Source organism: Sebastes umbrosus, chromosome 15 (genome assembly GCF_015220745.1).
Source record: "Sebastes umbrosus isolate fSebUmb1 chromosome 15, fSebUmb1.pri, whole genome shotgun sequence".
In the NCBI taxonomy this organism is placed as follows: Eukaryota; Metazoa; Chordata; class Actinopteri; order Perciformes; family Sebastidae; genus Sebastes; species Sebastes umbrosus.
Genome location: NC_051283.1, coordinates 21,863,944 through 21,880,723, shown reverse-complemented (window position 1 = coordinate 21,880,723; position 16,780 = coordinate 21,863,944). Strand labels below are relative to the sequence as shown.

Here is a 16,780-nt window from a genome sequence, read left to right as displayed (position 1 = left end):
AAGACAAATTTATTCCTTCTACTAAAATCTTACAATAGTAAATATGATTTAGGAGCCAAAAGACTTAATAAATTGACCATAACGTGCCATAATGTTAAAAAGTGAGCTGCTGGGAATCCCATGCATGCCTGTTGATGTTACTGGTGGCATCCCCTGATCTCTCCACAGCACAATCACAGATGGTGCAGAGGAGGAGAGGAGAGGAGGAACCTTGGAAAGGATTTGGGATAAATACTCTAATACAGACTACATACCAGAGGAATTCTTAGCGATAAAAAATAAGCAAATAGCTTAATAATAAATAATAAACCAAACTCAGGATCGGAACAAATATAGTAGCAGAGTACTCACGGACTGGACTTGGGCATCCTCCATTTGAATTATTCAGCTCGCCTCCGAGAAGAGCACCTATTGAAAAAGGATAAAAAGGATGAGAATTAAGAACCAAAACAACACTAGAGGCTTTCACATTGTCTGAAATATAGTAGTTTACTGTACACACTTCTGTTATTTCTGATAAGATCTGAAAAATAAGGAAGCAACAACGTATTGGAACTTGTACCGGCATACAACATGCTGCAGCTCTGAAAAGACTGATATACAATATAATCAAAAACGTCTGTTTCCGAGGTCAGCAATGAGCTTTCAATCTAAAAAAAATTCCAAATATTTTACTACAAATTGTTAACGGAAATCCATAGCAATGTGTATATGTGTGTAAATTTTACATTTATACACTGGAGAAAATACCAAGACCACCTACAGTACACACCAATATACATTTAATCATTTTAACTACTATATTTTTATCCTATCCTATATATTTATTTTTTTCTAATTACAATCATTATTTATAGCCTTTTTTTTTTTTTTTTTTATTACAACAGATTACTACTAGACTAGAGTATGCCACCCTGCATTTCAATGCACATATTTTGATCCTTTGAATATTGAATTATAATCCAGAAAAAGAAGCATTAAAGACGTGAAGACGATAAAACTTTTGTCGCGCTCAAAGTTCATAAATGCGATTCATTCATGCGTATGTGTTAGGTCATGAATAGTTGTTAGCTAATTCTGCTAGAAACTTATTGTAGTAACTAAATTTATTAAGTGCAGAAGATATTATTCTTCAAATAGCTTAATATGCATTACCACCGCCTTCTGGACTGGTGGCGTGCCGACCCTGGTGTGAATGTAGCCAGGATAAGATGAGATTGCAACCAGATTTCTGATCTGGCTAAGGGAGACACATGCATGTGACTAAGTGTAAATTAAAATGTCTTAAATCTCATCTGGATTTTATCCAGATACGATGCACTTGACATGACAAGTGTAAAAGTAATAGATAATGAGAAGCCAAACTTACTGACTCCAGTTCTTCACTGCTTAATATGAGGCTGATACAGCTATGAGCTAATAATTTAAAGGTTATACAAAAGTTCCCAGTTGGAGGAGTGCAGCAAATGTCACACACTGCAGATTAGTCCAGGGCCGAGGAACTAATCAGCTCTTTACATATAATGATGCTACATACAATATCCACTGCAGGTCTATGAAAGAATCACAACTGATAACAATATATACTACATTACAATGTTATCCTTGAGGAGGTAAACATGAGGAAGAGCAGATAGTGTAGAAGTAGAAAAATAAAATGACCACATTAGAAGTATTTCGTATTTTTCTCGTGTTGGAAATATCTCTTTCCAAAAGTAAGAGGCTGCTCGACGGTTTACAGTCTGTTTCTGCTGGTATTCATTAAGTGACAACTGACGTCTTGCCACACTAGGCAGAGTATCACTCGCTCACCTGCACTGGCTGGTCGCTGTGGCAACCCAGGAGACACCGTATTTCTCTGAAGAGCCGGTTGCTGTGGCGACAGGAGGTGGGTATCCGTGAGCGATGATGATGTTACATAGGAGGTAGTTACCAGTGCGTTGCCAGGGTTAGTGAACTGCAGTGTGCTTTGATTGGACGCCTGGACTGTGACAGGCATGGAGAACGTCTGGGTCGGAGCGGTCGACTGCTGCAAAGTGGGAAGAGAGAATTTCAGTTTTAGTCTTTGTCGTACGACAACTGCTAACTGCTAACCGCTCCATCTCCGCTTTTCAGCCAGCATATTTGCACACATGTGTACAGTGTCTTTGGTAAGCTAAAATAGTTATCAAAAGCTAATATAATTCAAAACGATGTATCCGTTGGGCTCTAATTGCAGGTTAGCCACACAAATTTCAAAATGTATTTTACTGTTCTAGCTCAGCAAAATGTACAGTTAAGCCTAGAGGTGTTTGATCACCACATCCCTTTAGATCTGAAAGATTGCTTTCTTAACATCCACAGAGCTTTCAGAAAGGTGCTGTATAAAATGTATGGATTTTCCTAAAAAAAATGATTGATTGTGAATTGATCATTTTAAAAAAGTTGACGTGTCCAAAATGATTGATTTGTTTATCTCAGTGGAAGATATAAGATGTTTGGTTCCCACTTCTAACAAAGCGTGTGAGCCAATAATACAACGACGTTGGTATCACGTGATTTCTCTGTGTCGTCGGGGATCAAGTTGCCAGCAACTGATAAATGGCTGAGTTTGACGGTAAGCGCCCGGCTTCACTCCGGTACCAATGGTGCTCGGCGATAAAGGAGGCTGCCTCTGCCACTGGTGTCTCCATCAGACTGCAGAGTATGTGAATATTTACCGTGACAACTGATGTCAGCACATAATTTAGCTGTCTTAGCTTAATCGACCAAACCAAAATAACATAAAATTACAATTTGGCATATTTAAACAAAACCAACAACAACTTCCAACAGCCATAGTCCTTACAACCTTAACGGATGTGTTGGCACTGGTTAGATTGTCAAAAGGAGAAAAATAACAGCTTCAATCCCTGAGGAGCTACGATAGCGTCTTAGTGGCGGTTGCGTCCAGTTACCAAACATTATAATTTCCTCAAACAATGTAGAATGAAAATGTGCATCAGAGGTGATTTAAAAGAGGGTGGTCAACAGAAACATACGTGAAATATAGGTTTATTTTGACTGAACCAGAGTTGGGGATTGTTGGAAAGACTAACCAAGACGGTTTTGGTGAGCTTTATTTAGTTTCTGTCGAGTTTGAATGTGCGCTGCACACACACCAAATATAGGCCGAAAGCTACATGTTGCGAAATGACTGCATTACTCTACCAAGAAAGATTCATCACTTGACATGAAAGCCAAAACAAAACGTTCTGTTCATATATCTGTTATCTCCTATGATGATCAAAAGTGTCTATTCTTCTGCAAAAAGACCCAGTGAAAAATAGTGTGAAACAACCAGTTAGAGGAACTTCACCCCAGTAGCTGTTTCCTGTCGGCACTCAAGCCAAACACAAAATAATAACAGACAAACGTTTGACCAACAAGTCTACAGTCAAGAGAGAAGCAGAACAAACAGTAATTACGATATACTAGAAGACTTACTCCGTAGCGTTTGAAGAGAACATCCAGGTCCTCTGTGGTCTTACGGTACTTGTCATCATTTAGGGGACTTTGGTCGATGGAGTCTTCACCGTCTGGCTCTGGACTGTCACAACCGTTGAAGCCTTTCTTTCTCAAAGTCTATGAAAGATAAAAAGAAAGTGAGAGCAGTGTAAAAGTCAGTCACTTTAGTTGCTTGAAACCAGGGATGTCCCTATTGAGTTTTCTTTTAGTCCCCAAACCCCGATCTGGTATCTCCAATACCAAGTCCAATCTGATCTGGATCATCTAAATGTAGATTAAAGATGTATCCGTCACATCACCACACCACCTGAGGGATAAGCCAAAACTCAGCTAAATGGTGACTACTTATGTGTCTCTTGATCCTGGTGTTTTTAGTGAAACACCTGATTCAATCACTTGTACAAAAGGTGGTCACAATTTTACCAGATTACATGGAAAACACCTGTATATGTGATGAAGCTCACGCTGCCTCTAGTGTCACTAAGTTTGTGTGGAGTTTTATAAATCAACCAGATATTCTCTGGCTTCCACTTTTAAGAGGAAGCTGTTAACGTCCATAAATATTAACTGGCATCTTATCTCTGTTTTACGGTAAAGTCTCCCTGTAATAATAAATGTTACATCACAGGAAAACATTTCTTTAGATGACCTAAAACTCAATGGTAACTGTCAATCTTAGCCAACTCACTTGTAACACAAACTCTGCCGACGTGATGGATTTACCTCAATAATGTCTGCATTGGTCCGGCTCTCGTGAGGCTCGTTGTACTCTGTGTATTTGAGCAAGACCTTGTCCATGTCAGTGCTGGCATACTGGAACAGCTTGTTGGCATGGTTGAAGATGATCAGAGCGATCTCGCAGTCACACAATACACTCAGCTCGTAGGCTTTCTTCATCAAGCCAAACTTTCGCTTTGTGAATGTCACCTGAGAGAAAACGGCAGAGGAAGTTTGGGAGGGGGAAACAGGGCAGAGGGTGGGGAAAAAACAAAAAAAGGTATGTGAGTACACACCCTTTATTAAAAACTCAAAACTCGCTGAAGGTCTGAAATACCGGCATACAACTTGACGTTTTCCGTGTAAAGCTTTCTTACTTTTCCTCTATTTTCCAGTCTCTCTTTCTCAGGGTTAACACTCTGCTATTGAGATAAATATTAATATTATTTTTAGATCTTCTGTGATAAACACACAAAGAGGTCTAGACTTGCAAATCAAAATGAAATTCACAGTTCAGGAGAAGAAGCTGACGATGTGTGAACTTTCAGGTGTCTAGTAATGAAGAAAATATATGCAGTCACATTACTGGCAGACACATCAGGGAACACATCCAACAAATCGTGGAGACAGTTTTCAGCATCAATAATGAAGCATCCTTGTTTTTGTGGACCTTTTATGACTCATAACTACTAGCACAACGATGAAATAATAGTGTCAGGCATTGGCCTTCAAGCAATAACCGGTCTCTGATTGTTTTAGTTTTTTTAAATAATACTCCAACAATAGGTTTCGTTATTAGTACAACCAGTTATATACATTTGTTGATATGATTTTTAGCCTTGATTCTCTGATGTTGCGCTGAACAACTTAAAATAAAAAGAAGTGGACTAATGTAGTTTAATTTTTTTTTTTTTTTTAAATGACAAGGAATGTGATTGAGTTAACGCTGCTTCTGCCATCACCATTAGATGATGTGGTCCATACAGAAACCTATCGTACATACAGTACACGCTTTGGTCATGAGATTAATGGAAATAGATTTATTTTCGGTGCCACAGTAGAAGTCAAATTCACAGAGGACGTGGTGACCAACTCTTGGTTTCCAATTAACCAATTGGTCAATGGTGAGGTGGGCAGTTACAACCTGAATTCAAATGGAATTAAATGTTTAATTCTTGGTCTAACACAGATTAACATATTTTATATCAATAAATTTGTCAAAACGTTGTGTTGTTTGGAGTAATTTAACCATGTTTCAGTGACACTATCAACTAATATATTCTGCATACAACTTCCTCTAATGTCTTATGCCTCAGTGACACATGTTCAGTATTTACTGTATGAATGGTTTCCAGAATCCATCTGCAGAGTTTAAGATCAGAGCAACCGGGAAAAAAAAAAATAAAAATACCAAATTAACATTCTTATACGACTACTCATCCGACATAACTGAGAAAACAAGAAAGACGTTGGTCAGGGAAGAAACAATAGGCCATTAAAGAACAACATCAATACGACATTTTACAAACCCGAGCTGCATGGCAGAGAGGCCAAAAGGCACTCATGGAAAAGACATGACACATGACAGTCTGGATATTGAAAAAAAAAGAACAAACAGAGCCAAAATATTCTGTGGTGTGATGAAACCATAATTTAACTTTTCAGCAGTGAGACAAAGCACTTTGTTTGGCAGAACCCAAATTTATCTCATCACTCATCCAACACCGTCCCTACTGTGAAGTGGGGTGGCAGCCTCATGCAGTGAAGACTTGTGAGGAGAAAGGAAACAACAAATGGAACTGAAAAAAGGCAAATTGCTGCTGCTGCTGCTGCTGCTGCTGTAGAGTATTTGAGACCTTGAGACCTTTCACTGCAGCAAATGTGTATATTTGAATCGGACAATGACACGACAAGCATAAAACCAAATCAAAAATAGAGCAGCTTCATAAATGAGATAAATCTGTGAATCACTTCCAGACAGCTGAGTTCCTCCAAAATATCAAATCTGCCTGGCACCTCGGACTGGCAGTGAAAGATAACAAAAACCTCAGTAAATATGAATATCAGTAAACTGAACACATTATTCCTGAATTTAATATGTTGACGCTCAGTCTCTTTTAGCCTCGGAGCTTTTTCATGAACATGGAAACCATATTTTTAAAATATATTTGAATGACAACTGCTTAAATTTATTTGTATTCATCGCATTAATTTTAGTATAAAATATATTTTTACACTGTACTGCCTGGGAAATACTACCTTTTAGTTTTAGAAAGAAAATGTCTTGATAAAACGAAATGTACAACAGCAGTATTGATTTTTTAAAATTAATATATAAGTCTCTAAGACAGATGGATTTTTAACCGTGGCGCAATACTCTGATTCAATCAATATAATTAAGTTTGGCTGTATTAAGAACATATTAACTGATATTTTACAAAACAAAAACGCAAAAGGGATTATTGGTGCATCTAAACAGAACAACTAACATCTAAAATCATAAAATAAAGAATAAATATACAGGATTATAATTTTGATCAGTCATTAACACAAACTTGTGGTACTGTAAAGTTTTCCATACTACAGACATATTTTAACGCATACCAAAAAAGTATGGAGGTTCAAAGTCCTAAATGTCCTGTACAAATGTATTAACTTTATTCGGAATAATCGTCATAATAATAAATTATCAAAACACATGTTGGTTGCAGCCCTCACCCATAAAAACGAGCCACAGAAAAGAGAAACAGATGAAAACTAAGTTAAGACTCACCTGCTTGTTCCTTTCATCGGTGATCCGCTGGATCTGAATCTTTTTCCTACCCATGATGCTTTGCAGTTGTGGAGACAAATGTCGTAGTCAGTCAAGTGGTGAAGCGCCTCTCAGAGGGTGCGAGAGGAAGTGCAGCCTACTACCTCTTACTTCAGCCCAAAAGCACTCAGACACAGTCATGCATCCGAGGGCACACGCACACACACATTTCTCTGCCCAGGTGTGGTGAGGCAACGCTGTCGACCCCTTTTGCTGGCGGGCGGCGAGAGCGCGTAGAGTGGGTGCTGCAGAGATGTGTGACGTTTTACAGCGTGGAGGTCCTCAGTTCATTGTTTGTTCAACGGGGACAAAAGTGACAAACTTCCCCTGCAGCTGCTGTGGTGAAGAGGACGTCGCTCCTCTCCTGCAGGAGACAGAGAGACAGAAAGGTCACTCAAATATCACACAAACGTCAAAACAAGACGTGTGAGGAAATTAAATCGATGTCTGTTGATTCATGAATCAATAAATCATCATATTCTTGTCATGTGAGAAATAAAATGACAAAAGTAATTCATCTGAATTAACTTGAAAACAACGGCGACAACAATGCTGTCTGATTATGACAGCAGGGGGTCACAGACACACACTAAGGTATCTATCCAGACAACACTTTGTACCAGAATCACAGCTGAAATGCACTGGCATAATGATTTGGTTAATTCCAACCGAAGGCACTTAATTAAATACATTTTTGATTTGATGTCATGCTTTGAGACGTTCTCTTTCAGCCTTCATAGTGAAAAGTCAGGAGAAGTTAGCGCTGTATCTCGCTCAAATACACTTCAGCAGGTAAAGCTGCAGAAGATATTTTTGTTATTCATATGGATCTACAACATTACAATCAAATCAGGTTTAGAGCTGCAACGATTAATTGATTAGTTGTCAACTATTAAAGCTGAAGTAAGCGGGATTGGAGCAAATATGATTAACAAAAAGTTATTTTTATAAAACGTTATATCGTGACAGTAGTACATGAAACAGGTAACCTGAAAAAAATCATGTGCCTCGGTGTCCTCCAGTGCTCCTAACGGCATCTGCAAGATTTCACAGACCGAAGGAAAACAACCAATCAGAGCTGATCTGAGGTCCGCTGTCAAACTGCCGTCTATGAGAGCCGACTGTCAATCACTCGCGAACTCCGACCAAACGGTCAAACTAGGCAGCGCTGATCAAATATGAATCACTATTCTGTTACTGTAATGCCTATTTCTCTCCTCAAATGTTTTCAGAATCATCTTGTAGTGCACGGTTTAGTTGTAAAATGAGCACGTTGGTGACGCCGCCGCGTGAAATCTGGTGAAGGAATGCCAAGTTCCGGTCACATGACCGGAGCACAGCCAATTGGAACGCTCTCTCAATGAAATGACCTGTGATTGGTCAAAGTCTCCCGTCACGGGCTAGAGTATTTAAAGCCTGAAAACAGAGCCATGAGGAGGTGCAGAAGTCTAGTTTTCTCTCAAAACACTTGAATTATAATATACTGAAAGGTTATTATGGAATTTTTGCCCAATGATGGCAAAAATATACTGCCTACTGCCACTTTAAATTAATCCCCAACTGTTTTGATAATCGATTAATCGGCCTCCTATAAATAAGCTTAAAAATCAGTAACAGCTTCTTAAAGGTGACTTTTTTTGCTTCTCTCTCGCTGTGTCCAAATAATCCCTACATACTACCAAAGTGAAAAAGTTACGCACTATGTATGGTCCTATAAATTTCCAACAATATAGATTATAGTTATGTGACACTGTACTGGTCAGTGGCGGTGGAGCAGATGATGATTTATACATAACATTAACATTTATACACACTACAGCCACAAAAGCCATTTGAAGACATCACTTTAGGGAAATTCATGATAAAGGTTTGTCATAGTATTTTTTTAAACATGTTATAGGGTAAAGGATCAGGCTAATTGATTGAGAAGGTTAATAGATTATTAAATTTTAAAACTTAAGAGTCATCAGAACGTACAAGCAAAAGGTCAGCATGTTTTTCCACTCGCATGATGCTTCAGCCCCTTTAGGGCCACTCAGCGTCAACACTTAAACAATCAATGCCATTTTTCTTTCAAGGAAAATCAGAGTAGCTCTACTTGAAAAGGGACGTCAGTGAACAGGACTCAGTTTGTATGGGCCATTAGTGTTTTAGATCATATTTACACACAAGAAAATCTTCAGAAGCGATCTAAGAAGTGTCAGTCCACAAGTTGTATGGCATCAGAGGAGGCATACTGATGACTATAAGGGCTTCACATATCTTTGTGTGCAGACTGAATCACTGTTTGGTATTCTTTATATTGGCAATACTTTGAAATCCTCCTCGACATGAAGGTCTGAGAGTTATGAATAAGAAATGAAAACAATGAACAAATGATGAATAAGAAAGCCTTGAGAGCCTCTGCATGAGTTACAGATAGATTTGAAACTGGTCAGTCTCTTGGTCGTGTTACTACACACGACCTGAGCTGTTGGAGTCAAATGATTAATTGTTACCAAAGTGATATTCCTGTATGTTATACTGCAGGTATAACAAGCTTTATGCCAAGATTCAGATGGAGTTTTTAATGGTGGCAAGGATAAATATTTAAATTGATATACTACAGCAGTAACAACAGTTTCTCTTTGCTTAGTCGTGTGTGTCAACGTGACATCATTATACATTGCCGACGCTTTTGATTGTATCTAGAATTACAAATTAGTCACTTAATCTTCATAATAAATGCTAATTAACTAACAGTAATATATACAGCTGCACATATCCTTCCTTTAAATACGTCTACAACTGTGATTTAAGTTCACAGTAGCGCTGCACAGTTAATAATATAATTCTAGCTTCGACAGTTAATTAAACTTGGTCAGTTGTGATGCTGATGCTTTGCATTTAGGGTGCTCTGATACGTTAAATCAAGCGCTCACTGGAGCTAAAAGGAATGGTCGATTAATCGGCAATTAATTAGTCAATCGACAGAAAATTAATTGGCAGCTATTTTGATAATTGATTTTTCATTTCAGTCATTTTTCAAAGCAGAAATGTCAAACATGACCAGCTTCTCAAATATGAGGATTTCCTGCTATTCTGATTTGGGGATACCACCTTGGGCTCTGGGACACAATAATGAGCATTATTCACTATTTTTTGACATGTTATTGACAAAATGATTAAATGAGAATATCATGGTCGGATTAATTGATGATGAAAATAACAGTTAGTTGCAGCCCTATGTACGTATGAACAATCTTCACCAACGCTTGCTTCCACTATGATTTTGATGGAAACTCCATTTTTTTATTTAGGGATAATTTTATTTGACTTCATGCTTGACATTATTGATTTTTTTTTTGTATATGTGTGTATAATATCCATAATCAAAGGAGAGAAATATGAACTGGTTTGATGGGTAAACCACACCTCTGGAGGTGAAAGTGAGACAGTGACTGCAAATGAATCCCAAAGCTAAATTTTGCACTGCTGCAGAGAAAACTGGAAACAAACAAGGCTTTTACATTTTCTAAATACATTAGCATCCCTAAAACCCCTTCTCCGTCCTACACATAGGCTCAGCCCTGTGGCAGTCGTGTTACGTTTTCCCTCTAGTCTTGACCCTCCATGTCCGTGCTCTCCTGTGGGATTGCTGTTAGGCCAGACGGAAAAATTTGAAAACGCCAGTGGAGTGCACATGGGGCCTCCACAGACCACATTTCAACACTTCAGAGCGCCCAGCTTGAGAATTAATCAGATGTTGTAATAAAAGCCAGCATATTAGATTCAACTCTAAAAATCTCAGTGTCATTTATCAGTGCCATGTATTACCTCAACAGCTGCACATGAAACTTAAGCCCTCTGTATCAACCATATTTATTTTCACTTTTCTTGCTTGATTCAATACACCGGATCGGTATCAGCACAAATACTGACCTTATTAAGTGGATCAGGTGTCGGCAATAAATACAGTTTATTTGTCTGTCATTATAAAAAGAAATGTGTTTTCACTTTCACTCCCTGGCCTCATGCTCATGTTACCCTACATACAAATGATTCCAGTGAATTCAATTTAGTGAGGTGTGCAGATTTTAACTTTGAGAAAAAGAGTATTACTCGGTATCAGAGTTGAGGTATCAGAAACGGCATCGGAAGAGAAAAAGTTTTACTTTAGTATTTGGTGTTAAGTTGTTACAAGTGACTCAGGATTGGTTGAAATCTGAGGAAAGTCAACCTATTGTTGCTGATGTGTTACTGGTTCTTGTGACAATTTAGTTGGACAATTTGTGGTTATTGTGGCTTCAATTTTTTAAGCAAAAATAGTGAAAAGATGCAAACACATTTTCAGTTTCCAGCTTCTCAAATGGCAGGATTTGCTTGCCTCTCTTTGTCATATACATTAGTAAATTTAATAACTTTGGGTTTTGGACTTTTAGTCAGACTAGACAAAACATCTGAAAACGTCACTTTGGGAAAGACTATGAAAACTATGAAAAGACATTGCAATTTTTTTTATTATAATTTTTTTAATTTTTCTTTTTGGACATTTCATGCACCAAATAATACATTTTGGTCTATGCATTGTTACAAAAAAGTGAAAAATGTCCATCATGCCCCAGAGCCCAATGTGAAGTCTTCAAAAGTCTTGTTTTGTCTGACTTATAGGGGTGTAAATCACAAGTTTCATCACAATACAATATTGTACTGATACCGATTTTTATTCGATTAAATTCAGGGGTCTACGATCAATATGAGGCAATATCATAAGCCCATTTAACACAATCCGTTATGTATATATAAATGAACAAAAAGCAACTACAATATGATTTGACAATTTTACTACTGGGCTCCTTTACTTGGTTCTGTAGGAAGGAGGTCTGCTTGGACAGAAATCGTGACACACATGTACCATGGGAATTTCAAAATAAAGGTGTATCTTAAAGATGATGATATATATGTCAATGTTTTCACTTTGCGTTGATGATATTGAATCAATATATCACTCCGGATCGATGCATCCTTACACTCCTACTGACAATTTACAGTGAGAAAAGCTGCAAATCCTCATATTTGAGAAGGGAATCTTTGGCGTGTTTGTAAGATAAATTAAACGACTTAAACAATTATAAAATGTTCCTACGATCGACTAATTGTTTCAGCAGCAGTATATCATAGCTTCTTTTGGCTCATTAGCTTATCCACAATTTTCCCAGGTACTTCCCTAGTAACTGTGCAAGTACCCTCTAAATGCAAGCATGTTCAGTTGTGAATCACGGCTGTAGAAGGACCTACACGGCCAATTTATTGGATTATTAATCATGTCAAAAAAAGTACATTTATATTCGACACAACTAATGCTATAAGATGTTTAAACAACAAATCTTTCAATGATAAGAGACCTTAAAGTGTTTATATCCCTCTAATGATGACCATTAGCAGACAACATTATATACAGACTAGCAATTAATTTGGACAGCCTGCAAAACTAACACAGTACACCAAAGACATAATCATGTATGATTTGGTTTGTGCTGCACTTTTCATACATGATATATCTGTATTCACAGCAGTGCTGGACATCATCATAGATCATTCATTAGCTGCAACTGTAATGCACCAACTCTAAACAATTACCGCAACATGTAGACATATCCCACTGTGAGAGGGAAAAATGATTAAAAACAGCTCTTCCCTACTGACTACTGACTTCGCCAATGTCAAGCGACAATCTTTGATTAGCCGTGAATTGACCAGAATGGGGCAACACTGCAAGGCTTCGGTCTAACCTCTTCCTCTCCCTGACTGCCCTCTGCATGGCTGCCCCCTCATTACTGTAATTGACACGTTCATCCCTCCTATTCCCCCTTAAGGCGCTGATGGCTCAATTAGGAGCTGGCCGGAGGACTGATTGGATGCCAAGATAATGAGGTCGCCGCTTGGCTAAAACTGAGCCCTGCATCGAGCTGAAACCAAGCTTGCTCTGTGACATACGGGAAGCCAAAGAAGCAGAAAAGACTGTTAAGAAGTAAAGACACTAGATAGAAGTGTATAATAGTGGAAAATGAATGACTTTTGGCTCCACCAGGTTTGCCTCATTATCTTATAGAGGGCGTGCATTTGGTCACCCTGGTTGTAAAAAAAAAAAAAAAAAAAAAAAAACGAGACACGCACATGTTATTCAGATTGTCCAAGTGATGGTTATGCAACCCTTGAATATTCTTCTGATGAAGGAGAGCGCAATCAAGCTCAGGGTAGGCATCTGTCTGTTTTGGAGGAGTGTAATTAGTGGCTGTGACCTTTAGCGGATTATGCACTAGCCAATGAAATGTGCCAAAGCCCTGAGATAAATGGTCGGAGCCTCAAACGTGACTTGCAGTGGGGTTTGCCCATCCACAGCTCTCAGACAGCGGTTTAGGACAGCCTTTATGGCTCAATCTCCACTTCCGGTAGATGGACAGCGTTGACTTGCTCTTACGTAGTCTTGTGACTTTGCATCAACCTTTCACCTGACAATAAAAAGGAACATGTAGTGATGGAAGATTATATAATATTCATGTCGCCTACAAGCATTAGAGAGCTGTAACGAACTATCGTTTTCATTATCGATTAACAGCTGATTATTTTATCGACCGTTTCGTCTGAAAGTGTCAGAAAATTGTGAAAAATTTCCATTTACAAATACCTTTTTTGCTCCATTCGACCATCAGTTCAACACCCAAATGATGAGTTTACTTCCATAAAAGTCTTAAAAAAGACAAATCCTCACATTTGAGTTGCTGAAATCAGAAAATGGTTGTAATTTTTGCTTAAAAGGGCGGGTCCATCTGCTTTCTGTTACGTTTTTTGCAAATGGAAATGCACACTCGTTGCAAAAAGCAGTGACGTAGCTTAAGTAAGCTAATCGAAGCTAATCAATGAGGTTATGAAGAATGTGAACGCTAGCACTACAAAGTTAGCTGTGCTAACAAATGAAAGAGTAAGTTCAGACTTTTTGAAGTAGGGTTGTATGTATACACCCGAGTTCTGTAGGGTAAAATTACTGTGTTTGTGAATGTAGTCTGGTGTCGTTAGAGAGCGATATAACGGCTTCAGTTCCCCGTCGGAAAGGTCTGTCTGACGACGAGGTAAAGCGGCTGTGGACGGGAGCAGCATAAAAACGTTTTGGTTTTTTTTAAATAAAAAAAAAATCAATATAAGTGTACACTATATATAGAGTATTTTCATCGCTTTACCTCGCCATCAGACAGCCCTTTCCGACGGGGATCTGAAGCCGTTATATTCCGGTCTTCAAAGCTACCAGACCAGACTCCATTGACAAAAACAGTAATTTTACCTCACAGAACATGGGAGTTGCTGGTCTACCGCTGCATCAGTCGGTTAGTTTGTATGTGTTATTGTCTTTTGGATCCGAGTCGACCTAACGTGGCATCCACACAGCAGTACATTTCTTAGCTTCCCTGCTTCCTTTGCTTCTCCAAACTGGGAGAGTGCCAACCGCCATCTAAGTTACTGTATGTAACGTTAATACACTGACAATAAGGATGTACATATACTGTACATGTAACAGCGTCATCAAGCAGAAAAAAGATTTTAGAAGGACTTGGGAAATAGCATTTTGACACTAAAACAAACATAATACTACTACTTTGACTAAAGCTGTCACTTTTCAGATTATCACACCGACTAATCATTCCTTGAACCATTACCTGACCTGACAAGAATTTTAGAAAACATACAGTGTTTTCAGTTCTGTATAAATGTCATGTTCTATGTTATTGTGTAATATGTCTCTACTTGACAATAAGCTGCTGTGACCACCAAAGAATAAAGACAATATATGAGACAAATTACAAGTTGACTGCTATCAAAAATCATTAACTCAAAGCATAATACCTATCCAATTAAACAATTTTAATAACATATTTTAAATGTCTCATTAAAGTGTTTTGAATTTGGATTATTTTCCCCTCATGTCTTGCTATAAAATTACCATTAACAGACAAATCAATGGAAGCCTCTGAGGTCTTACTGTACCTCTTCCACTTGACTGAATCAAAAGGAGATACAAGGAATGTAAATCTTATCACCCTGGTATATCTTTGAGAAGTTGAGAAAATAAATCACAACTTTCTAGACACGGCTGAAGTATTTCAACCAACATAGAGGACTGAAACTTGGAATGAAAGATGTTGCCACAGCAATTACTGTATACTGTAACATGCGTTTCCTTTCCGTTTATACTTATATGTCTAGGTCAGGGGTCTGCAACCTGCTGCTCTGGAGCCACATGCGGCTCTTTAGCCGCTCTCCAGTGGCTCCCTGCGGACTTTTAAAAGGGGAAATGGATAACCGTTTTTTTTTACATTTTCGTTTTTATTTATCATTGTTGTAGGTCCATGGTACAACTTTATTCTCGTAATATTACGACTTTTTTCTCGTAATGTTACGACTTTTTTCTCGTAAAGTTATGACTTTTTTCTCGTAATATGTCGCCTTTTTTCTCATAAAGTTATGACTTTATTCTCGTAATATTACGGCTTTTTTCTTGTAAAGTTATGACTTTATTCTCGTAATATTACGCCTTTTTTCTTGTAAAGTTACGACTTTATTCTCGTAATATTACGACTTTTTTCTCGTAATATTATGACTTTATTCTGAAAATCTCTGATTTTTTCCCTCAATGTGGCCCTAATACTCTGTAGTACATTTGCACTTGGGCCCTCACTGCATTAGACTTATATACTATATACTTAGACTATAAACTGTATTATCTTCATCACAATGCTCAAATGTTTTGCGGCTCCAGACAGATTCTTTTTTTTTTTTTTGGCCTAAAATGGCTCTTTTCATGGTAAAGGTTGCTGACCCCTGGTCTAGGTCAATCATTTTAAAAATCATCTATTCTGATCCCTTCTCTCTTCACATTAGTTGCAAAATGCAAAAAAAATACAGTTTGTTTTAAATAAAGTGTGTATTGCTATAATATACATCTGTTGTCTGTCTTGTTGTTAGGATTTTTTTGAGACGAGAGACAAAAGTTCAAATTCCCATATACCCCCAAATGATGTTAACAATTCAAGATCTGAATTCAATCTTAAGGAATTGCTGCTGTGGACTTTGAGAAACCCCTTGGATGATTTAATTCTGTTCATCTTGGCAACCACTCCCAGCTTTGTCAGCGCTATGTCTTACCCATAGGAACTGCAAGTTTCAACAACACTGTTATTTCAAGCGTTTTATAATAAAAAAAAATACTTCTGCTGATGATACTATAGCAAGGTTTTTTTGGGAAGCCAAGTTGTTGATCCTGCTGTGAGGCAAGTAGAGAAATGGGAATATTTGACTTCTAGAAATAAGGAATCAGCAGCAAATCCAAAACCACATATTACACATCACAATAAACAGGCTGCTGGCAGAGAACTGACTGGTTGAAATGTGTCATCTATGCTCTCAATCTGTGGGACTGTGTGTACTACCTTACGATGTTGATAGGAAACCCATCTGCAGGGATGGCACACAGTGGTGTGTGTCACTCTGTCAAACTGGCCTACTTCTTGCCCAACAGCTTTAGTATCTAACACTGGAATGGCACAGAAAAAAATCATAGCTGCTGATTTCCAGTGCACTGAATGCATACATACGACCCCATACATCGTTGCCCTAATTTGACTGGGATGCTCTAATAGTATATGTTAAAGGGGACATATCATGCTCATTTTCAGGTTCCTGCTTGTATTTTGGGTTTCTACTAGAACATGTTTACATGCTTTAATGTTCAAA

General features: G+C 38.0%; 1 protein-coding gene across 5 annotated transcripts in view; it reads right to left on the bottom strand.

The window, feature by feature from the left end:
- LOC119502840 (myocyte-specific enhancer factor 2D homolog) overlaps nt 1–16,780 on the bottom strand; it is a 34,034-nt gene that overhangs the window by 15,053 nt on the left and 2,201 nt on the right. For all 5 annotated transcript variants that reach the window (XM_037794066.1, XM_037794068.1, XM_037794069.1 and 2 more), the window contains exons 2-6: nt 6,977–7,379; nt 4,210–4,413; nt 3,466–3,603; nt 1,813–2,029; nt 352–408 (exon numbers count right to left, since the gene is read on the bottom strand). In XM_037794066.1, coding sequence (XP_037649994.1) covers nt 352–408; nt 1,813–2,029; nt 3,466–3,603; nt 4,210–4,413; nt 6,977–7,030 — 670 coding nt within the window. In that variant the 5' untranslated portion in view covers nt 7,031–7,379. The remainder of the gene's footprint in view (nt 1–351; nt 409–1,812; nt 2,030–3,465; nt 3,604–4,209; nt 4,414–6,976; nt 7,380–16,780) is intronic.